At 33.6% G+C, this 25252-nt stretch overlaps 3 protein-coding genes across 5 annotated transcripts; all 3 read left to right on the top strand.

Annotated features, from left to right (window-relative positions):
• Positions 1–308: 308 nt before the first annotated feature.
• LOC112422185 (uncharacterized) lies at positions 309–3038 on the top strand. Its single transcript, XM_024785020.1, has 3 exons — positions 309–1340; positions 1388–1507; positions 1911–3038. Exons 1-3 carry the CDS (start codon positions 309–311, stop codon positions 3036–3038), a joined length of 2280 nt encoding a protein of 759 aa, XP_024640788.1.
• Positions 3039–9218: 6180 nt separating this feature from the next.
• On the top strand, positions 9219–15827 carry LOC11432900 (CBL-interacting serine/threonine-protein kinase 3). Its single transcript, XM_003617097.3, has 15 exons — positions 9219–9665; positions 10564–10797; positions 11555–11617; positions 11858–11929; positions 12148–12255; positions 12370–12450; positions 12564–12617; positions 12722–12847; positions 12938–13027; positions 13722–13844; positions 13942–14052; positions 14622–14735; positions 14832–14888; positions 14972–15046; positions 15490–15827. Exons 2-15 carry the CDS (start codon positions 10627–10629, stop codon positions 15568–15570), a joined length of 1326 nt encoding a protein of 441 aa, XP_003617145.1. The 5' UTR covers positions 9219–9665; positions 10564–10626; the 3' UTR covers positions 15571–15827.
• A 1835-nt stretch (positions 15828–17662) lies between these two features.
• On the top strand, positions 17663–22277 carry LOC11429359 (protein TRIGALACTOSYLDIACYLGLYCEROL 2, chloroplastic). 3 transcript variants are annotated; one of them, XM_003617096.4, is made up of 7 exons: positions 17672–17863; positions 18830–19421; positions 19842–20171; positions 20574–20689; positions 21226–21316; positions 21403–21527; positions 21944–22277. In XM_003617096.4, the coding sequence occupies exons 2-6, from the start codon at positions 18903–18905 to the stop codon at positions 21493–21495; spliced, it is 1149 nt and encodes a 382-aa protein (XP_003617144.2). In that variant the 5' UTR covers positions 17672–17863; positions 18830–18902; the 3' UTR covers positions 21496–21527; positions 21944–22277. The 3 variants fall into 3 exon arrangements, with proteins under 3 accessions (XP_024640242.1, XP_003617144.2, XP_024640241.1); XM_024784473.2 differs by lacking the exon at positions 17672–17863 and adding an exon at positions 17960–18181; XM_024784474.2 differs by lacking the exons at positions 21226–21316; positions 21403–21527; positions 21944–22277 and having other exon boundaries at positions 17663–17863; positions 20563–20689.
• Positions 22278–25252: the final 2975 nt, after the last annotated feature.

The raw sequence follows: 25252 nt of genomic DNA, 5'->3' as shown, positions 1-25252 counted from the left end.
CTCACCTGAGAGGATTATCTGACCACTGTCCTTTGATTCTTTCGGTGGATGAAGAAAACTAGGGACCGCGTCCGTCTCGCTTTCTTAAATGCTGGTCCGACAATCCAGGTTATAAGGAATTTGTGAGGATTACGTGGAGTTCTTTTCAAGTGGAGGGGTGGGGCGGGTATGTGTTAAAAGAAAAGTTCAAATTGATCAAACTGGCTTTGAAAAATTGGCATGTGTCGCACGCGCAAAATTTACCAGCGAAAATCGCAGCATTGAAAGAGAGATTGGCGGTTCTAGATGGTAGAGGAGAATTTGACGTGATGTCTGATGACGACTGTAAAGAGTTGCATGATGTTTCGACTAATCTGCATTCCTTGGCTAGGTTGAATACTAGTATATGTTGGCAACAATCGAGGAATCAATGGCTTAGTGAAGGCGATGCAAATTCTAAATATTTTCATTCTATTTTGTCTTCGCGTCGACGACGTAACGCTATTATCTCTGTGCTGGTTAACGGTGAGAGGATTGAAGGGGTTCATCCGGTTAGACAGGCGGTGTTCAATCATTTTTCGCAGCATTTTAAGGCGCAGGATGTGGAGAGACCTAGTATTTCTAATCTCCAGTTCCGGACTTTGTCGGTGGGGGAGGGAGGTAGTCTTATTAAACCTTTTTCCGAGGGGGAAGTTAAGGAGGCTATTTGGGATTGTGATAGCTTTAAAAGTCCAGGTCCGGATGGAGTCAATTTTGGTTTTATAAAAGAATTTTGGAATGAGCTGAAAGTTGATGTGATGAGGTTCGTTTCTGAGTTTCATAGAAATGGTAAGCTGGCTAAAGGTATTAATGCTACTTTCATCGTTCTTATTCCGAAGGTGGATAATCCTCAGAGGTTAAACGATTTTCAACCGATATCCTTGGTGGGAAGTATGTATAAAATTTTAGCAAAATTGCTAGCTAACAGATTGAGGTTGGTGATGAGTAGTGTGGTGGCGGAGACTCAGTCTGCTTTTGTTAAAAATCGCCAAATTCTGGACGGAATCCTTATTGCTAACGAGGTTGTTGATGAGGCACGCAAGTCTAAGAAGGAGCTTATGTTATTTATAGTGGATTTCGAAAAAGCCTATGATTCTATTGATTGGGACTACTTGGATTCGATTATGAAAGGCATGTCTTTTCCGGTTTTGTGGCGGAAGTGGATTTGTGAGTGTGTGAGTACTGCCACTACTGCTGTTCTTGTTAATGGCAGCCCTACTGATGAGTTTCATTTTCAGAGAGGTTTACGTCAGGGGGATCCTCTGTCCCCCTTTTTGTTTTTGCTAGCGGCTGAAGGACTCAATATTTTGATGAAAGCTATGGTCGAGAATAATTTTTTAAGGGGTTTTTGGTTGGTTCGCTTAATCAGGTCGAGGTGACGCATCTTCAATTTGCGGATGATACTCTTTTATTAGGAGAAAAAAGTTGGGCTAATGTGAGGGCACTTCGAGCTGTTCTTGTTTTATTTGAATCTTTGTCTGGATTGAAAGTAAATTTTAATAAAAGCTTGTTGGTGGGTATTAATATTTCTGATTCATGGTTGTTTGAGGCAGCGGCGGTGTTGAGTTGTAAAGTGGGTAAAATTCCTTTTTTGTACCTAGGTCTGCCTATAGGTGGTAATCCGCGGAGACTTCAGTTTTGGGAACCGATCGTTAATCGCATTAAATCTAGACTGTCGGGTTGGAATAGTAGGTTTCTCTCTTTTTGGTGGTCGTTTGACTCTCCTAAAATCAGTTCTGACATCTCTGCCTGTCTATGCTCTTTCTTTCTTCAAAGCTCCAACAGGTATAATCTCTTCCATTGAATCTTTATTGAATAATTTTTTCTGGGGTGGGAGTGAGGATTGTAGAAAAATTACTTGGATAGGTTGGGATTCTTTATGTTCTAAAAAGGAGTTTGGAGGTTTGGGGGTTAGGAGATTGAAGGAGTTTAATATTGCTTTACTAGGTAAATGGTGTTGGAGGATGTTAGTTGATAGAGAAGAGTTGTGGTATCAGATTTTAGTCGCCCGTTATGGCGAAGTAGGTGGGAGGTTGGAGGTGGGGGGCCGGAGTGTTTCCTTGTGGTGGCGGGAGGTAGGTAGGATTCGTGATGGCGTTGGTGACACAGGTGGAGGGTGGTTCGGTGATAGTATTAGACGGAGGGTGGGAGATGGTACGACGACGTTGTTCTGGTTGCATAGATGGATTGGAGGTACTCCGCTTTGTGTGCGGTTTCCCCGCTTGTTTGACTTAGCAGAGAATAAAACCATTACGGTGGCCTCTTTGTTCTCTTTGGGTATGGAGCAGGATGGGGAGGGGTGGAGGTGGAGGCGTAGTTTGTGGGCTTGGGAGGAGCTTTTACTAGAGGAGTGTAGGGCGTTACTATTTGATATCTGTTTGGTTCCTAATGTTTCAGATTTTTGGGAGTGGCTTCCAGATACTGCAGAGGGGTACTCTGTGAGAGGTGCCTATGATTTGTTGACGTCTGGGGGTGATTCGCAGATGGGATTACCTTTTGATTTAGTGTGGCATCCTCAGGTTCCTTTGAAGGTTTCAGTTTTTGCGTGGCGGCTTATTCGAGATCGATTACCAACGAAAGCTAATCTGGCGATTCGTGGGGTTGTCCCCGCGGATGATATCTTATGTGTTTCTGGTTGTGGTCACGTGGAGACAACCAGTCATTTATTTTTATCTTGTACTACATTTGCATCTTTGTGGCAGCATGTGCGTGATTGGATTGGTTTTTCAGGAGTGGACCCTAACATCATTTCAGACCATCTTGTGCAGTTTACTCATTTGGCAGGGTTTGCTAAAGCAAAAAGATCATTCTTGGAGCTTATTTGGCTTTTGTGTGCTTGGGTTTTGTGGAGTGAGCGTAACAACCGTCTTTTCAATAATTCTTTTAATACTGTCCCTCAATTGTTAGATAAGGTTAAATTGTTATCTTTGGGGTGGATGAAAGCTAAAAAAGTTGTGTTTGCTTATGGTACGCAGAGATGGTGGTCCGACCCTTTTGCTTGTTTGGGGTTGACTACCTAGTGTAAACCTCTGTTTGTTGTTACTTAAACTCTTGTATTTTAGTGGTATTCTAGGCACACCTTGTGCTTGGGTATTGCTGTTTGGTGTTATATAATTTCATTTTGATTTCTTCAAAAAAAAAATTATTATTATTATTATAAGATACAAAAACATTGTATCTATATACATGCAATCTACACACTTAATGTGAGACCTATTTTAAAAGTGTAAGAAATTCACTCTTTTAAAGTGAATAATTGAGAAGTTTGAGGTTCAAACTTCGTATATTGGAAGTCTCTCTCAACTAAGTTATTTTTTTTATAGGGAGAACAAGGCCTCTCTGACAAGAGTATGAGGGACTTCACTCACTTGTCTCCGACTAAATTCCACCTTAGAATTTTCGAAATAAACATTACAACATCTTTTACATTCGTCCACTATTGCTCCAAACTCGAAAATAATCAACACCTTTCTTTGCATCCATCTCAAATCTACATTTGAAAGTTGTAGCTCATGTATCCAATGAATTGTTGGTAGCAGACCCAACGCTTCCCCTATCTCCGGTGCACATATGGGATTAGTCCACAATGTCTTTGCCTTAATGAAGTTTCCAGCAGCATTCCGGATGCATAACCCAACACCAACACGATTTAAAACTTCCGAAAACGCCGCATCTATATTGTACTTAAGTCTTCCATGATGCGATTTTGCCCACTGCCTAGCAGAAGAAAGCACATGCGACCCTCCTGCATCTTGCAAGCTGCTAGCAACACCCGAGTCTGCCAACTAAGTTATGTTCGTGAAAACACTCTTTTTATTTTTATTAAGCATTTAAGATTATTATTTCAAATGTTCATTTGAATTACTCTTTCAAATTATAAAATCATGATGTTTTAGAAAAATGATCATTAGTAGAGCTGTCAAAATGGGCCGGGTCGTAAGGGCCGGCCCGAAAGCCCGAATAAAATGTAGGGCTTGGGCCGAATAATTGGAGCCCGAAATTGAAGAGGGCTTTTTAGCCCGGCCCGTAAAAGCCCTTGGCCCGTTAGGGCTAGCCCGTCCGGGCTCCGGGCTGCCCGGAAGCCCGCAAAAAATACAACTTTTTTTTTTTTTTGTGGTCTGTGTGTGTGAGAGACTGATACGGGCCCGGGCTGGCCCGTTAGCCCGACATATTTATGTATGTTCCGTACTTAAAAGAATGAAAAAGGGAAGAAAAAATACGGGCCAGGGCTGGCCCGTTAGCCAGGGAGCCCGTATAGGGCCGGGCTCGGGCTCATTTTTTGCAGCCCATATTCAAACCGGGCTTTTTAGCCCGACCCTTAAAAGCCCTTGGCCCGGCCGGGCCGGGCCTAAACGGGTCGGGCCGCCCGTTTTGACAGCTCTAATCATTAGAGTCGTTTTAATTAATACTAATAATTTCTTTCGTCTTCAATGTTATTTTTTAAAGAAGCGCTTAAACAATTTTTTTTTCTTGTTTCTCTTTATAAATTACTCTCTTCATTATTTTATCTATGGTCTCTTTCAGTTTTCTGTTTGTATTTTAAATCGAAACACCCTATTTGAATTATTTATACTAATTTAATGTCTATTTGGTGACAGAAACCAGTCTTGCACTTTTCACACCATTCCAACACTAATATTGTGCTTGATTTGACGTGTTTTTTTAATACTCTAGGTGCTCAATTTAATTTAAACATCTCTTCTTTATTAGTGCTCAATTAAAAACATCTTAATCAACCACAATTATACGAGAAATATTTATATATGCTGAATACTCATTTTCAGAATAAAAAAGAGATAGTGTGGTTAAATTATTTTTTATCCAAGTTGTAGGTTGTATATATTAAGCTATCATGAAGAAATGCTTATAAAAAAAAAAAACTATCATTAAAAAATGTCCTGAAACACAAGTCTCATTTAAAATTACTTAAACATTTATTATTTGGAAAATTATACGGTACACCTAACATATTTGAGTGTACTGGTACACCAAACTCTTAAATTTATAGTTAAATGAGTTATTTTTTGAACAAAAATATTATTTTTTATCATTTATAATTATAATGATTAAAATCGTATTCACCAAAAGCATCAATGAATTAAAATTGATTTTTTTTTTGAATTTTTATCGCTCGTAATAGAGAACTTTGATTATTTTATACGATAATATGTAAAAAAAACTTATTATGATTCTTATAAACAATGAATGATGTGTTTTTCTGAGATATAAGTGCCGACAAATAACTATTTATTTCATAAAATTGACTGTAGTGTATAAATTTAAAAAACAGGAGTACCGATACACCTTAATTTATGAGTGTACACCAGAAGTCATCTTATTATTTTTGTTTAGTACTTGCATTGGATTTTCTAACAGTCGCATCGAATCATTTGTTGTTTTTTAATCATAATTATTTTTGTCGTATTATTTGAAATATAAAAAAATACTTTGGCATGTGATAGAAATAGATGGTACGTTTAGAAGGCATGAAAGATCTGTGTCGACATATTGGAATTTGGAATAACAATGCATCACGGCAATTAACTATTAAACCTGTCTTTTTTTTTAACTATGAAACTTGTCTTGAATGATTTTTTTTTTTTTAATAGCTTAGCAACAAAAAATTCACACACACTATTAACTATGTAATGTAAAGTGGAAAATTATTGATTCAAATTGATGATGCACCAGCACACCCCTTAAAAGAAAAAAAGAAACTGATTCTCCAAAAGTATAATGTTTTTTTGTTTCAGAGTCACATCCAAGACACATAGAGCTGATATACCAATACAAAACTCAATTTTAATATGCATCAATGCATTGTTCATTTGTGTTTATCAACTGAGTTAAGCTCGCGAGAACGCATAAATGAAAATATGACTACATATAATATCATATCACAATTATAGTTTATAATGAATTTAAATGTACGAAAAATTAATTTAGGTTAATAAACTTAAATTACATAAAAGGTTAGAAAAATTTATGATCTAAACCAAAGTATAAAACCTAATATACTTACTAATATTAATAATAAAAAGTTATTCATATTTACTTACCAGCCTGGCCTAATATTTCTAAAAGAAATTTATTTTATGTTTTGTAGTGTGTTCATTTTGGTTAAATAGACTTTTAAATAGATTTTTTTAAACTACGACATCTCCATGTAGATCCACATGAAAACAATCCTAGTAGGATATTATTGGAGAAATATTTTTTTTGTGGTGTCCGAGGTTCAAATTTCGGACCTTGCATATATTATGCGTTGTCCTTACCAACTGAACTAAGCTCACGGAGACATTGGAAGAATATTTTTTTTTTTTTTTGAGGGATGGAAGAAGCAAATATAGTAATCTCGCATTGGAACTTGTGCATTCAACTCCTCAAAAGTCTAAAAAGTGGTATTTTCAACTTAAAACTTTCTTTTTTTAATTTCCTTAACCATTGCCTTAAGGATACCGGTTAGCATAACCCTGTATTTTATGCATTGCTAGTCACACTACCAATAAAAATACGGTACTTTAAAGTATTATTGATGGTGGAATTCATGACTGTCTATTAGACTATAATTTGAGCTTAAGCTTAAGGTTGTCTTTAGAACAACTTCAACGATGATAAACCACATCATCCTTTAATATTTGAGATAAATTATTTACTTGATTCGTTCTTTGATAGAGTTCACTAACCACTTAAATTAAATTGTTTGATTGAAGTTGCTACATTTTGATTTGTTTTGTATCCTACCAACATGTCACAATATGTCCAATTTAATTCAAACAAAAATGAGATGAAAACTATGAACAAATTACAACTATAACGAAGACACCTTAACCTAATCAAACTATCAGGGGTCGAATATATAGAAAACACTTGTTGATGGACCAAACTCAAGTTTTGGGTAGCATCTATTAGATAGTTTTCATTTGATTTTTTAATGAAATTTTTTATATCAAACTTTATTTACCTTTATGCCGAACTCTTAAATAAAACTCATCTTTTAAGGTTCCAATCAAGTTATGGTTGGCCCTACCCTAGGGATGTTACATATTAAATCACCTTTAATAAAAAACCAATTGTCTTATCTTGCTGTTGATGAAGAGAAAAGAAATGGTTATGATGGGCAAGGGAAACATTGCGTTGTTTTTTGGAGAGAAAACAATACCAAAGGATGTGATTTTAATGTTAGAAGAAACTTGATAGAGGTCAGAAAAAGGTTTGACAAAAAAACAAAATAAAGAGGAGATGCGAACAATTTTTTCAAGAGAGATGATATAGAAGAAGTTGAGTTATACACATACATTGTTATTGTTTAATTCACAAACCAACCAAAAAGTTTTTCACATATTACCTAGATTGACCGAATCACACTATTTTGGCATGAATTTCGTAAAATCTACACTTTGAAGTTTCGGCAAAATTATAACACTATTGTGAATTTGTTAAATTTATCGTCAAACTAAAGATGTATTTTGTTGGTGATAACATGATGAGTGCCAATAACAATGATTTTAAGATAAGATATGTCGATATAAGAATGTTTTTGAGAATAATAATTTAAGAAAATGAATATGATTTGTTATTAAAAAAATGAATTATTTTTAAAATTAGAGTGAAGAGTTATTTTAGTCGACTCAATTTAGTAGTTCTTGAGAAAAAAAAAAATGTTTCACTCTTGAAAAGGAAAAAAGACATCATAATCCATACCTTGGTAATACTTTGTTTGGTGAATAAAGAAAGAGAAATGCTGACAAGTAGAGCGTTTGAAGTTCGAACCTCAATCCTTACATAATTTTTAAATTTGAAACTCTTAAATAGTGCATTAGAAGAAACACTTAATGGCAGAGTCAGACAATAAAGTATGAGATGGCCGCCATTAAAATAAACTAAAATATATGAATCATATTGCATACAACACATTTAAGTTGTAATAAACCAAAAATCGATCATTCAAAATTTAAACACTTTACACTTTCCGAGTGACTTAGAATCATCAATAATTGATTCGGAACTAATAATACATGCACTAATTGGTAATTTTCATATTAATTGAAGGACATTATGGTAATTTTAAGTGTATAAATTTTTACTTTTTATTTTTAAGATAGGGTGGATGTGGCTCCCCCTTGTCACCCCCTGGTTCCGCCACTGGAGCAGGGACGGATGCATGTTGGCACATGTGTGGGCTTGTGCCAACACAAAAAATTTAGAAACACTTTTTTTTAGTAGTATAATGTACCAATAGTTAACATTTTTATCATATAACCCATACCTATTACAAATTATTTCTCTCTTGGTCACATATCTCAAATTCTTTCTTGATAATATGAATATTATCAAGAATATGTGAAACTATGTGAGATATAACATGATTGTTTAGTTATTTATGTAAAAAAAAAAAATATTTTTATTGATATTAAAAATGAAAAATCATTCAAAATTTACGTAATATAAAAAATCGTATAAGATAATTTTATATATGATGCCTCCACTGTTAAAAAATTATGAACCCGTCACCAGAGATACTTGTTATCTAGAACAGATACTTAAACAAAAGATAATTATTTAGTACCGTGACAACATACTTTATTGCTTTTAAGGACTAAATTTTTAATTCCCTCAAAAAAAAAAAGGACTAAATTTTTAAATAAAGTAAAAAAGACATATACTAAATTTTTCCACTTTATTGCTTTCAAGGACTAAAAATTACTTTTATTATTTTTAGGAACTTATGATACACGTGACTCCTTATTATTATTCCACCTTTTTTTTACCTACCATAAATAGTTAAAATATTTCCCTTTTCTATAAAAAAAAAAAAGTCAAAATATACTTTTCATAAAATAATATTCCCTCAGTCCCTCTAGTCTCTATATAATAAAAAATTATGTTTTAAGTTCACTAAATAATTGATATATCTAGTATGTAATAAGGACGATGTAGATCGGTTATTCAATATATTTAAAAAATAAAATTCTTTTAGATAAGTGTTGATATCAATTTAAAAATAACATATAAATCAACAAAAATTCTTAAAGTGTGTATAACCAAAAGATAATTCTAATCAATGGTTAAATTCTATATCAAGTAACAAGAAGTCAAAAACCATTGAACCAAAGCAACCTAATAAAGAAAATGGTCAAAATCAAAGACTATAAAACAAATGACAAAAAATAAAATAATATTCTCACTGCAAATCAATTCAGCACCACACCATTTTAACTCAAATTTTTGTATTGAAGTGTCACAATATAGCTTGTAAGAGATGTACAGAAACATTTGTGACCACAAAACAATTATGATTTTGCAGAACTGTTAAGAACAACAACCTCAGAAATATTTTCCTATCTGTCAATGTTTTTTTCCACAAATATTTTATTTATTTATTTTTAAGACAAACATTTTATGAAAACCAGATAAGCACTGATGTGTAACTGTTGTAGCTTTTTCTCCCATAATTCATTGATGAAAATGCAAAATTAGGCACAAAGATTTTTTGTCTGGTTTTGTTAGTTGTTGTCTCAAAATTCTCTTATACTATACCCTTTGGCCATAATCAAAAGCCAAACATATACTCTTCTTCACAGTCTGCACATATTCATCAACCTTCTCTTCATTCCTTCCACTGCCATATCATTTATCTCTTCAAAGTATTCTCTCTCTCTCTCTCATGTTTTGTATATATAGCTTATTAGCTTATTGTCTTGTGCAGCATGTTTGGTTATTGAATTTGAAAAAAAAAAAAAAAAAAGATTGGTTTGGTTTGTTATTTCTTTTTCAGCAACCCTTTGGATCATATATTGGTTTTCTGAGCTGTTTTTATGTTGATTTTTCCAACTTTACTATAAAGTTCAATTTTATCCTTTTAAAAATTGAATTTTTAGGATTTTTTGGAGGTTTCCTTTTGTCTTTTTGATTTGAAGAGTCTTTTTTTTTGTGGGGTGGGTCTCATTAGTACCCTTTTTGGTGATTGATGTTTGATGTTTGTGAGTAATTCATGATGAATGATCTTTGAACTAAGGACCTTTTTGAACATTGATGGTTTTCATACAAATCTAGTGTCTAAAGTTTGTGATTTTTTGGTGTGTAATGTTGAAATTGACTGGATGTTTCATATTCAAGCTGAATTCTGGTTTATTATTTACTAGAAGATAGACTTTGAAGTTTTTTCTCATACCAAAAATTGTTCATTTTTCTCTCTTCAACTTAAATCTAGCATCAATTAGATCTCTCTAACTGCATTGCTGGTTGAAAGTTGTTGGATCTCTAAGAATTTTCTAGTACTTAGAGCATGTCTGAATTGGCGGCGAGTTTGGTGAAATCACACTAGCACCTGATTACACCAAACTAGTGATTATTTCTTTTAAAGGAAGGAATAGTTTTAAATAGTTTGCATCTTGGACTCAAATTATTGTTTTGCTTAAAATTTGAAATTACTAGCTAATTTGCTTAATACATGAATTAAACTGTTTTCCTAAACACACACATTGCTGTTCAGTGTTTAAGTTTTGGATTAGTTTAGGAACTGAATTCTGATATGCATTTCAGGTAGAGATTCCTAATAAGCGAGGAGAATTTCTGTTTACGGAAAAGCTTAAAAGGGTGTAGAGAATGAGTCAGCCTAAAATTAAGCGTAGAGTCGGTATCTATGAGGTTGGAAGGACCATTGGTGAGGGAACATTTGCAAAGGTGAAATTTGCAAGGAACTCTGAGACAGGTGAAGCCGTGGCTCTCAAGATTCTTGACAAAGAGAAAGTTCTCAAGCACAAGATGGCTGAGCAGGTGGTTTTTGGAGATTCCCTTAGTCCTTTTGCTTCATTTAATTCTTGAAAAACATACATTTATATGACATAATTGTTTGCTGTATGAGCTGCACTTGTCTGCTCTTTTCTGTAATATCAATGATTGTGATCTAACTGCAATGGCAACCGCAATTTAAAACTTCCTTGCTAAGTAATTTTCTGACAAAGTCTAGCTTTTGTTAAACATATCATTAGGAGGTTTTAGACATCAGAACTCAGATGCATATTATTCTTTTGCATAACTATTTGTAGTTGCTTTAGACTTTGTTTGGTTTCGGAAAGAAAGTGTAAATAATGATTGTAGACGGAAAGAATAAGAGTAGAATATGAGATGATTTTTTAGTTGTTTGGCAGGTTAGAAATTAAGAGTGAAGAATGTTAAAACTTTTCTTTTCTCTTGGTTTATTGTATTTGTGTATATAAAATGAGAAGATATATGTGAAATGACATAAATATTAATGTTTGATATGCCAATCCTGTAAACTATTAAAAGAATACAGGGTACAACTTTTTCATTCCTTCCGCCTTGGGGGGGTGGAAACCATTTTGAGTGTGGATTCCACATGTAAATGTAAATTTATTCTTTCTGCGTTATTATGTACATCAAAACAAAGGAACAAAATTCAGTTTTCATGCATGATCTTTTATTTCCATCAAATTTTGTTCATTTCAAACAAACACTTAGACCCTCACAGGATGAAGTCAAGTCTCTTATATGTTTTAATGTGTTTTTTCAGATCAAGCGGGAAATTGCTACCATGAAGTTAATCAAGCATCCAAATGTTGTTCGACTATATGAGGTTGCTGACATGATGACATTTCTTTTCATTAATCTCACTAACCATGCAGATACTAAATTTGATGATAGTGTTGTCTTGTTTGCGTATCCTCTAGCATTTTCACTAGTGCATACCTTCCAACTAAACAAAATTTACTTTATTAGGAAGTCAATCTGCAATAAGAGAAGTCAAGTTCATTCTCAACACAGTTTATTATTTTGTCAAATTCTGATTCTAACGTTGAAACATTTTTGTTTACAGGTCATGGGAAGCAGGACAAAAATATATATTGTTTTGGAGTTTGTGACTGGCGGGGAGCTTTTTGACAAAATTGTGAGTAAATGAAATCTTGTTGTTTCATTTTCAATCAGTTCAAAATGGTGATTAATTGGTGACATATGGAGTCCGCAAATCATGAGCCTTATTTTCTTATTCAATCACAATCTGTTGGTTTTTTAAATGTTGTTGCGTTGGATCAAAATACATGAATTCCATCTTTAACTGCATGGGGGAAAATATTGTACGTGTCTAATGGAGTATTTGTTGTGAAGGTAAACCATGGACGGATGGGTGAACCTGAAGCGCGTAGGTATTTCCAGCAGCTTATAAATGTTGTTGATTATTGTCATAGCAGAGGTGTCTATCACAGAGATCTGAAGGTAAGAGCCATTTGTCAGACATTCATATATGCTGATGCCAGAACAATGTATTGATATAATTATAAAAAAAAACTCTTAACATAAATTTCATTGGTATTCATGAACTTTGTGCAGCCAGAAAATTTGCTATTAGATGCTTATGGCAACCTTAAAGTCTCCGATTTCGGATTGAGTGCACTCTCCCAGCAAGTTAGGGTAAGCATGATCCATTGCCTTCTGAATTTTTCTTTTCTTGGTTGTTATACTCGATGAAGTTCTCATGCATCAAACCGGTTGATTCATATCTTACAAAATGATTTTCTTTACAGGATGATGGACTTCTCCATACTACATGTGGAACTCCAAATTATGTTGCTCCAGAGGTAAAGACAAACGCCGCATTATTTCATGTTACTTTGTCGTGTGTATTTCTAAATTCATATTGAATCACTTTCTAACTATATATATTCTTGTTATATATATATAGGTTCTTAATGATAGAGGCTATGATGGGGCAACTGCAGACTTGTGGTCTTGTGGAGTGATCCTCTTTGTATTGGTTGCAGGTTACTTGCCTTTTGATGACCCTAATCTTATGGAACTGTATAAAAAAGTGAGTGCGCACCATTTGAACATTTTTCCCCCCTCCAATTTTACTGTTTGAATTGTTTTCATTTTATGACTTTCGTTTCTTGATCCACAGATCTCGTCTGCTGACTTTACTTGCCCCCCGTGGCTTTCTTTCAGTGCAAGGAAATTGATAACTCGAATCTTGGATCCCAATCCCATGACTGTAAGAAACAACATTTTATTATCTGTCTGCTTCTTGTCATGTAAATTGGCTGTTTGTAATCCTGTATTATCGATTGTTGATCTCAGAAAATAGCGGTTAGTTCAAATTTTGCTACCCAACAGTGCTATAGCACCGCTATTTGACAACATTTTGTAGTAAATAGTGTATCACAGAACAATAGTGACTTTTTCAAATTACGCCATGCTATAGTGCTGCTATAGCCGCTGTTTAACAATGTAGTTGTAATCTAACGATTATAAGGTCTAGTTTGGCCGACGTAGTCTGCATCGGTTTGATTCCATGGTTATGTAAATCATGCTAATAGATATTTTTGGGCCAGTTTGGTTTAAGAAAACTTTATTTATTTTCGTTTTATGTTTTCACTTTTGATTGAAAAATTTCCCCTTGTTTTCACTATGTTTCTGGTTTTCAAAGATTTGTAATAGTGAAAACAGAAGATAGAGTAAAAATAAGGGGCAGCTTTGCAATTTAGAATGAAAATAATTAATAAAAACATTAAATGTTTTCTTAAACGAAACAGACCCTAAAGTGTTAGAAGCACATTTAGATTATATCCTACTCCAACAAAAGGCTAAAGAGAAAAAAAAACTAATCAACTACATTGTCATGTTTATTTTTACACAAATTAGTTAAATTTTTGCCTGCGAATCTGACTTCCTCAACTGTATGGCAGCGTATCACCATGGCTGAGATTTTGGATGATGAATGGTTTAAGAAAGATTATAAGCCTCCAGTTTTTGAGGAAAGTGGGGAAACCAACCTCGACGATGTAGAAGCTGTCTTTAAAGATTCGGAAGTACGTTGAAGATTTTTTAAATATGGTTTTGATATTTGATTTTATTTTAGTTCTGGAACATTGTATCATAAAGGATTTTGTCTATATATATTCACAGGAGCACCATGTGACAGAAAAGAAAGAAGAGCAGCCAACATCCATGAATGCATTTGAGTTGATTTCCATGTCTAGAGGGCTGAACCTTGAAAATTTGTTTGATGTAGAACAGGTTTGCAAGTTTACATAATAAGATTCTTTCCGAGATATTCCATGATTGTGATGAATATTTAAGCTTTGTTTGGAAAAAAGTACCACATGATAAATAAGCTAGCTGATAGCAGATGAATTTATAACTTATAGCATATAAGCTAGCTTATAGATGATGACGGATAAGCAAGCCGGTTGAATTTGAAGTGTTTGTAATTGATAAATACAAATGACATAAAAAATATATGTTTAATTAATGTTTAAAGTTTTCAAACAAAGATAACGAGGGTAAAAATAGAGAAAAATGATACACTATAAGGTACACATTACTTGTAGTACAATATGAAAAAACACCGTTAGTGAAAAAATGCTTTAAGCTTGTGAGAGAAGATCGTTACCAAACAACCCTATTTTGATCATACGAGCTTAAACACTATAACCTATTTGTTATAAGCTAGCGGTTTGGCCTTTTCAGAAAGAGATGGAGAATTCAAATACAAGGAAAAACATGCATATTCATTTTAATCTATAAACAAGCATTTTGTTTTTCTTAAAACTAGTTAACTTTGTGTTGCTTTATTCTTTATGCAGGGATTTAAAAGGGAAACAAGGTTCACGTCGCAATCTCCTGCAGACGAGATAATCAACAAGATTGAAGAAGCTGCTAAACCTCTTGGCTTTGATGTGCAGAAGAAAAATTTCAAGGTAAGCCATACTTTTGCAACTCAATATCGGCTTCTAGTCGAACAAAGACAAAAGATTCAATGATGTTTTATGAAATTAATAAACCATTACCTGCAGATGAGGCTTGCAAATTCGAAAGCTGGAAGGAAAGGAAACCTTAATGTTGCCACAGAGGTATATGATCTTCATTTTTGTGTTTTTGTAATGTGGTACACTTTTATGTCATATTCTTGTATTAAGGTTGTCATTGTAAATAGGTATTTCAAGTGGCACCTTCTCTTCACATGGTTGAAGTAAGGAAAGCAAAAGGAGATACGTTGGAGTTCCATAAGGTTTCCTTCTACCCCTTTTTTTGTTTAATTGTTCTACATTTTCTGATGAACTTATTTGATATGCTTTGACAGTGTAAATATAATCATTCCAAAATATTCGACTCAAATCATATCCACCTTAGAAGTCCTACAAATGATGTTTTGTAATTGGTTGGCGGTGTAAAAAGTTTCACCTTGAGAATGCATCAAAATTAATCTTTTTTCTGACTCCCACGTTTCAAAAATGAATGTTCTAACTTCTATGTCATGATAATGTGTGAATTGTGAGAACTATGCATTGACAGTGTAAACAAATTGTACACAGCCACCAATCATGTTTCATTACTTATATTGTTGGTGTATAATCATTAAGTCATAATATATCATGATAACGGAATTTGTACGCGTGACACTTGTCATCACTTTGAAATCTAATTGAAAACCATTTGCCTCACCCTTTGCAGTTCTACAAAAAACTTTCAACAAGCTTGCAGGGTGTTGTTTGGAAAACAGAAGATGATATGCAAAAGCAAGAAGCAAAATGATATTAATATATTAGTATCATCATCAAAGTATAATATTCTTAATGTCTGAAGTCAATTTATTTATTCGTTATTTCCTCTTCAGCTTTCTTCTTGTAGGTTTGTTTGGACATATTTACATATTACTGATATATATATTGTATTGCATGCTGTTATTTTTTGTAAAGCATGAAGTTTATGTAAGAATTTTAGAACCAAGAGTTATTGTAATGTTCATGAAACAATTATATATATATAAGATAATTTGTATATTGTATATATTTATTTATTAATTTTTCATTTGAAAATAGTCTCTTTTCCTTTACTGCCACTTTCTAATTTCTAACTTCTAACAAGAAATATCATATGGTAAAGCTCATTACGTCCGAGAGGTGACTGCCACTTTCTAATTTCTAACAAGAAATATCATATGGTAAAGCTCATTACGTCCGAGAGGTGTCAACTCAGCGGTTAGAGCTTAACATTGTAACTTTATAAGAGACATGGTTTGAATCTCACCTTGGACGGTTGTGATAAGGATATTAGAGCTAATGTTATTAATAAAATGGTAAAACTCATTGTAGAAACTTGCAAATGATGTAAACAAAAACGAAAGATTGAGAGAAAGATACTGGTCTAAGTGTGAGCAATCTAATCTGTGATGTTGTATAGCTAAAAATTGTAGCACAAGTGCTAATCCTTTTAGAAATTAGTTGTATCTTTCTGAATTTCGCATCTGAAAGAGTGTTAGAAAATGTGTTGCGATAAATAACATTACTCAATCAAAATATATACAATGAAAAACAAAAATGGGACTCAAGATCTAAAGTAATTAAATTAATGGCCGGCTGTTGTCATATAAACACCCATTATAGGTAATTTCATATCACACACTCAGACACGTCTTTAATATGAAGTGTCGGTATTACTTAATTTTCTCCTTCCGCCGTATACCATTCATCTTCCCCACCCTATACCTAAGTACCCACCTTCTCCCACTCCTTAAAGGAGTCTCCATTCTTCACATTATAAATTGGCAATATGTGAACAAAAAGAAATTAATGTTAAAATATTTGGACGGTATTGTGGTCAAACACATTTGTGATCATTGCTTGGTGACTTTGGTGCGAAGAATGTTAAAGGTGGGCCAATTTAGTGACTATTTTTTTTATAAGCACCGGTTTACTGATTTAGTGACTATGATAAAAATTATTACCTCTTTTACACAAAGTAAATATAGCACGTTAATATTTTAATAAAAACACGTAATGGTTGAGTTTTTTTTTTCCAACAAAATATTTAAAGGTAATTAAAATTGTAAAAGTTTAAGTTTGATACATTTTCTATGTCAGCCAATCACATGTGTAACTTTAGAATTAGTTCGGATTAAAATCAAATATTTTTAATGATATGATAAATACAATAAATTGACAAGGAAAAAGCTTTCACAAGAAAGTGAATATGAATTAAATCCAATATAAAATATTTCCATTTGTGAATATATAAGAACCTTATAAGCACTCCAAAATATATCTTCTATTAATACTTTATCTTGAGTAAAACAGGCAAACTAAATATATATTTCAATTGATTAATACGAAATAACAACAACTATTGGAAAAACACATAAGTAGAGGAGTGAGGTTCGAACTCTGATCATAGCGCCCAGTCTAACAATTTTGATGAGTGGAGGAGTGAGGTTCGAACTCCGATCATAGCGCACAGTCTAACAATTTTGATATTGTTGTCAATTGAGATAAAACTTAACGATATATTCAAGTACTTATGTAATTATTCTCTTATTTTAGTCAAATACTATTGACTTAAACGCGTTTTTGACCCCCAATTTTTACAAACTTTCATATTTGGTCCCCTAACTATTAAAATAACACTTTTGGCCGATACGTTTAGGTAAAACTCTCAAACATTTACCCTTTTGTTAGATAAAACTAATATGAGTCTCACAATTTTATGTCAAATTCATTTTTAAAATGCAAGACTCACATGAATTTTAGTTAATAAGAGGATAAATGTTAAAAAGAAAGTGTTTATAAACACTTACAATGATGAAGGACCAAAAGTGTTATTTTTAAAGTTAGAGAACCAAAATGACAAGCTTACTCAAAGTTGAAGGTCAAAGGTTGGTTTAAACCAAAACTATTTTTTTCCCATTCCAACAAAACAAATCCGAATGAGAATATTCGAAAGTAACTACAACTACAACGTTTTTGTCTGCTGCACGTTTTTCTTCGATTCGGTGATGTCTATGATTCATGCTTCTTAGATTTCTCTCTCTCCCTTCCATCAACACTCTAAAGTACGTATCTTTCACACTCCTACTCTTTTCTACACTTCAATTTCATTCTTTTCTCTAATTGGGTCTTCAATTTTCTTTCTAAACTCATTCATCCAAAATAATCAACTTTTCATGATTTTCATTACCTTCAATATCATACATACCTTTATGCTTATTCATCATTCTGAAATTGCAGCATTTTTACATGAAACCCAATTTTAATTTTTCCTGGGATCATGATTAGGGTGATAATTAGAACTCAAACCCACTATTAATTTGGTCTCAAATTGCTACCTTTTTCATTTCTGCTATAATACTAATGTTCACATTATGGAAAAGGTGAAATTTTTAATCCTAACCCTGTTATTATGACTATCTTCATGGATTTGGTTTGTTTAATGGATTCATCTTGTGTAATCTTTTTACTCGTGTTATTAGAATCTTTGGAATTAAATAGTTGATTCATGTTATTTTGGCTAATTATGTGTGGTAAGACTATACGAGATAGGTTTAGAAATGACATTAGAGACTAGAGAGGAAGTTGGGGTAGCAGCTATAGTAGAAAAGACAGTGGAAAATAGGCTTAGGTGGTTTGGGTATGTTGAATGTTGATTATGTAGTAAGGAGGGTAGACCAGATGGAGGGCAATCGAATCACTAGAGTTAGATGAAGACTTAGAAGAACTATAAGAGAAACTATTAAGAAGATATAGAGATTAATTTGGATCGAAGTATGGTTTATGATAGAACATTATGACGTAATTTAATTTGATCTACGTAGTCGACGCTATTTAGTGGGATAAGGGTTGGTTGTTGTTTGTTTCTTGAATTCTTTTTTGTGTTAAATTACTTTTGTTATTAGATTATTTGGAATTAAATAATTGATTAATGTTATTTTGGGTTTACCTTTTTGTCCCCCTTTTCAATTTTTATGAATTCATTCCTGGTTAAGATTTATATGATTTTGATTTCTAGTTCAATTGTGCAGTTACTGCAGATCAAAACTTTTTTTCCTTGATAGATAGAACTTCTGAGTTTTGAGCAAGGAGGTTGGTTTGAAGATGGTTGGCAACCCTGCAATCCATCTCTCATCGTTGCCAACTTCTGTTTCTTCATGTCTGATTTCTCTACCAGGCAACTCATTAAAGTTCGCGCCGCTTTCAATTCGAAATCGGAATAAAATCAACAAGATTAGAGCTATATCTTCTGATACAGGCAATGTCAAAAAACAGTCATCTAGTTCAGAAACAAAGAATCCACTTTCAGTTGTATTCGACATTCCTAGACGTATTTGGAAGCAAACACTGGTTCCATTAAGTGATTTTGGGTTCGGTCGTAATAGTGTCTGGGAAGGTGGGGTTGGACTATTTTTGGTATCTGGTACGATACTATTTGTGCTCAGTATGGCTTGGTTGAGAGCATTCCAAATAAATTCCAAATTCAGAAAGTACACGGCAGTTTTCGAGTTTGCTCAAGCTTGTGGTATAAGCACCGGAACACCTGTGAGAATCAGAGGGGTCACTGTTGGCAATGTCATTCGCGTTAATCCTTCCTTGAAAAGTATTGAGGCAGTTGTCGAGGTTTGTTTCAGTACCATAATTTCATTGATGACTCTAATACATGGTTATAAATATCCTATGATACATGTGACTAGTGTCTCAATTGATGCTAAATTGAAACCAATCAATACGAATCTCTAGTGTGTATCTATTTGGACATGAATCCCATTGTGAATCCCAATTTATTGCGATGAATCCCGATTCACTATGATATACCAACATATAATTTTGTTATGTCTTTTGTTTCTTACTTAAAAATAGCATTTATTTTCTTGACAAACTGACAATGTATCTTACACTTCATAATAAGATTCGATTCACGGTTAGAATCTTGATTTGATAACCATGCTCTAATATCCAAGTGTTAATAATAATCTTGCGTTGGTTTGACTTTCATTTTTAGTTTTTGGATTCTATTAAACGTAAGTTTTCAATTTGCAGATAGAAGACGATAAAACAATTATACCAAAGAACTCATTCGTTGAGGTTAACCAGTCAGGTCTTTTGATGGAAACTAAAATCGACATCAATCCTCGTGATCCAATTCCGACACCTTCAGTTGGTCCTCTTGACGAAAAATGTGCTAAAGAAGGTCTCATTGTGTGCGATAGAGAAAAGATCAAGGGTCACCAAGGAGTAAGTTTGGATGAAATGGTGGGAATATATACCCGTCTTGGACGAGATGTAGAGGGAATTGGTATCGTCAACAGCTACTCATTGGCTGAACGAGTTTTTGCTGTTATGGAAGAAGCAAGACCACTTCTTACACAGGTGTGATGTTACTTTACTTCTGTTCTTGGCATGTGGAAATAATTCTCTTGATCGTATTGTTGATTCAGACAATTTTCATGCCAATAGAAAATGGATTAATGCATGGTAATGAATGAAGAAATAGTTTCTTCCATGTGCCTCTCTTACCCTAACTTCTATTGGTGATGTCTTGGACATAATCTTTGACTTTGGTAGGAGTTAAACTGATAAAAGATTGTTCATTAGTGCCTTAGAAATAAGAATTTTATGCTCATTAATGCCGTAAAATGAGTTATTAAAAATGATAATGGTGTCTAAATATGTGTCTGCAGCTTTATGGTAGTCATGTGTCATCTCTCTATTCCTTTACTATATGATGCATTCTCATGCCCGTATTTTCGTTTTGATGTAGTGATGCCTCAGATGAAAGCCATGGCTCTAGATGTTCAACCTTTGTTGGCCGAGGTCCGTGATAGCGGCCTATTGAAGGAAGTTGAGAGTTTGACCCGAAGCCTTACCCTAGCTTCTGATGATTTGAGGTCAGTTGCCTAAACACCAATGGCTTCTCTGTACGACTAATTTGGCTATCATGCATAATTGCATACATGTATGTAGCTATGTAGCGCATTGTCCTTTGTGTAGGGGATGTGACAAACTCAATAACCTCTTGATATAAATTATGATTGAGGAGACTTGTCAGAGATTTAATGGGAAAAATATGAGGTTGTGTGGCCTGCTCGAGAACACAGATGCCCTCATCCTAAGTTTAAATCAGTTGCCATTCGTATATTGATAAGCACGTCTCCGTATGTGATAAGATTTGCGCGTTTGTAACCTGTTCAGTTGAAGACCCTAAAACTGAAATTTCACATGAAGTTCTCTTATTATTACATCCACTGCATGAGAAAAATCATTAACCTATTATGTTTATCCTAATATGCAACTTGTGAGAATTGAACCGATTCAAAAATCTGTGTATTTCACATTGATAGTTAGATCATTCTCTAAGTATGATGACTAATTCAACTCTCTTGAAACATGGTAACTAATTGAAATATTCCCGTTGTGTATTCAGAAGGGCACATTCAACGATTATGACCAATGAGAACGCTGAGCTGATCCAGAAGTCCATACACACACTTATATTTACCTTGAAGAACATTGAGGTTTGACTCTAATTTCAAAACTGATTAAATCTAATTATTGTGAAGAAAAAAAATTCTCATGTTTTTTTTTGGTTGTATGTTTGCAGAATATTACCTCTGATATGGTGGGTTTTACTGGTGATGAAAGTACCAAAAAGAATTTGAAACTACTTATCAAGAATCTCAGCAGGTTATTGTGAAGTCAAGTTTCCAGCGAAGTAGCATATAACAGGTAAAAATATTATGTACCATATTTTTCCTCTGCCACAACATTGAAGGAGAAAATAGTAATTTAAATTGTTTTAAGGGCTTATTTAGATTAGCTTATTTATTTGTGCTTATCTGCTGGCTCAAGCACTTGACAAATTGTTTTGGAGAGCTTACGGAAACAGCTTATGACATGTCCATAAGTTGGTTTAGCTTATTTCCATAAATTGATGTTTGCTTATTTCCATACGTTTTCCATGATAGTTTATGAAAACGGTTTGACTTTATTTTATTTTGTTATAGAACTAGCTTATAGACAAAAACAAGTGTGTATGCTATAAACGCTTAATTAAGCTGTTCATCCAAACAGGGCCTAAGTCTATATTTCTTCTTGCATTCTGTTCTGTTAAAAGTTGTCGTTTGTGGTGTTGATGCGTGCAGGTGTCATTGAATCGAGAAAGTTGATTTTTATGTGATGACTTTTTTGGTTTCTGCTCAAGTTATTGGCGTCATCTGTGGATTATGTCACTTGTTAATGCCAGATTTTGAGAAGAATGAAGTCACGGTTTAAAGGCTTATAGAATTTCTTAGTGTTTAATTGGGTTGAGGTTTTGAGTTGAATGCAACCACCGTCTTAGCAATGTATTAATTGATGAACATGATCAATTCAATTCCCATGCAACAGTGCAGTTTAATGTTATAGAGGGTTTTCGATACTTTTTTTAAGACAGGTTTTCAATACATTGATATAATGTAGAACGTTCTTTTTTGTGTTTCTTAGTTGCTCTCTCTTCTTTTGGTTAATTCAAGGTTGCCAACAAATGCTTTTTAAGATGTGAAAAACTGGATTGGTTGGTTGCTTGAGAACTAGTATTTTGTTTCTCAAATTCAAATTACCAACTGGTTTCAGAATCGATAAATAAAAAATAGATCGAATTGATTGAAAATCGGTTAAAAATCCCTTGTATGAATCAGTTTGAGCTAGTCAGATTTATTGTTTTTAAGGTTCCAACTTACATAAGTAAGAGAGCTCCTATAACAACTAAGAACTCTACCCCCAGTGCTAAAAGCAGACTCCGAAGCAACAGTTGATATTGGCATAGCCAATATATCTCTAGCTATTAGACCAAGAGTAGGGTATTTGGTGGAATTCACCTTCCACCAATTCAAGATGTCAAAATCAGGATTTTTCTTCTCCCTAGGCTCTGAGAGATAGATATCCACTTCAGTTTGACTCAAATTCGGATCTTGATCCATATCCTTCTCAAATTGATCATCCACATCTTCTGTAACAAATTATGAACCTTCTATTTCTTGTGAAACACTTTCTGCTTGGCCTTTATTTGAGAAACGACTATAGCTTTCAAACATTTTGTTTAAAGCTTCCTTTACCTTATCACACAAAGAATCAGCAACTTCCTTTTCATAATACTTATTCAATCCCCAATTAATAAATTGGAACTTACGACGAGGATAAAAAATTACAGCAATAAAGACCAACATATTCATCTTCGCGACGTCCCCCCAATACTTGCTATATTTTGCTGTCATTTTGGTAGCCATATTTGCAAGTATAGGGTCATCTTTGTGACATCCCATCCAAGCATTGAATCCACCCAATATCTTACAATGTTCCATGAAATACGTAGAAGATGTTACATAAGTTGAACCTGACACCTTCTTAGTGATTTCAAAAAACAACTTCAGAAATTTCACAAAACATTTAGCATTATCCCAATCCACGTTATTTGGAACACCACCTTCCAACATCGCATACTCAACACACTTCTCACCTAATCTCTTAAATGCCTTTTGAAACTTCAATGCACTTTCAAGCATAAGGTAGGTGGAGTTCCACCTAGTGGGACAATCATACTGCACTGTAGACTTGTCTTGTATCCTAGCTTCTTTAATACATATCTTAAACCTATCCAAACGACTAGCTGACCCACGAACATATCGAACCGCATTCCTAATTTTGGAAATTGAAGAGTGCATGTCCTTTGACTTCAACCCATCACCTACAACAAGGTTAAGAATGTGGGCACAACACCTAACGTGTAAATGCTCCCCTTTTAAAGGATGTGAATTCCAATCCTCCATCCTATTTTTCAGGTAAGAGATAGCAAGATCATTTGAACTAGCATTATCAACAGTGATGGTGAAAACCTTATCTATCATCCAACCCTCCAAACACTTCTCAAACTTTTTTCCAATTACCTCCCCCTTATGAGATGTGATTGGACAAAAATTAAGAATTCTTTTATGCATCTTCCAATCTTGATCAATGAAATGTGCAGTTAGAACCATATAATTAATATTTTGCACAGATGTCCATGTATCAGTTGTTAGACAAACACTTTGATTTGCTTTAGTAAACATGTTTCTTAGCTTATGTTTCTCACTAGTGTAAAGGTTCAAACAGTCCCTAGCAATTGCAAGCCTTCCCGGAAGCGGGAGTCTAGGTTGTGTAACACTCATAAAATAACGAAATCCTTCATTTTCAACAAATGAAAAAGGCAACTCATCCACAATTATCATTCTAGCTAAAGCTTGTCTAGACACATCAACGTCAAAATGGACAGCAACAATTGTGCTATTACTACTGGTTCCTTTACTATCTTGAAGGCTAAGAATGGTTTGGTTAGGATCATAGTTAGGATCAAGATGTTTGGGAAATTTTTTACATTGTTTTCTTAAATGAGTTGATAAATTGGAGGTTCCACTATTGTGTGAATCAGCAGCATAAGATGCATTTTTACACCACTTACACATAGCCCGACCCTTTTCTTTTATAAAATGATCCCAAACCCAAGATTTAGGTCTACAAGGTTTTCTTTTACCTGGATCTTCAGCATTAGGATCATCAGCATTAGAAACATTCTTTGTAGCTGCTTCTCTGACTTTCCTTTTCTTTTTCTTTTGAACATTGTCACCTTGATCTTTGTCCAAATCAATAGTTTGGGGTGGTTCTGGTGTAGGCATTTGTGATAGAGTATTTTCAGCCTGCTAAAAAGATGAATAACATGTTATTTTCAATTAAGAAATACCAACAAGGCAGCGAATAAGATAAACAACTTATTATGCAATTTTACCTGATTTTCGTATGTGGATATTAAAGCATTAAAGGTTGCATTAGAACTCACTTCCTTATCGATAGTCATATCTAAAGTTAAAAAACAAAAATCATAAACAGCTGTATGTAGAAAATTCTAAACTTCAAAATGAATGGCACTCATGAATGACAGTAAAAAATGAATATTGTGTAGTTTCTGCAGTGTGGTATTGGACAAGTTGTCTTGAGTACAAATTCACAGTATAATTATACAATTCACAAAATAGTAAATGCTCCAAAGGCTAAGTACACTAAGATATAGACAACATATAATTTTATAGTTCAGATATAGACATATAATTATATGACTAATCAAAATAGTTAAAATTATAATTAACCATATTAAATTCAATACAAAATAGTGAAATAAAGTTTCTAAAATAGGCCAAGGAAACAATTGCAATATCACCGTCTACTACTGTAGTGTCTAGAATCTAGATACACATGAATTTTCTTAAAATTATCAACATAAGATCTTAAATATATAATCATATCATATATAGTCATATATAGTCGTATAATTGAGAGCTTCGTCTTCTTTTCTTTTTTTTTTTTCCTTTTTTCGATAACATATAATCATATATAGTCATAACAGGTAAAATTATAACTAACCATATTAAATTCAAACACAACTT

Source organism: Medicago truncatula, chromosome 5 (genome assembly GCF_003473485.1).
Source record: "Medicago truncatula cultivar Jemalong A17 chromosome 5, MtrunA17r5.0-ANR, whole genome shotgun sequence".
Taxonomy (NCBI): domain Eukaryota; kingdom Viridiplantae; phylum Streptophyta; class Magnoliopsida; order Fabales; family Fabaceae; genus Medicago; species Medicago truncatula.
Note: the sequence above shows the minus strand (reverse complement) of the source record. Positions and strands in the feature narration are given on the sequence as shown.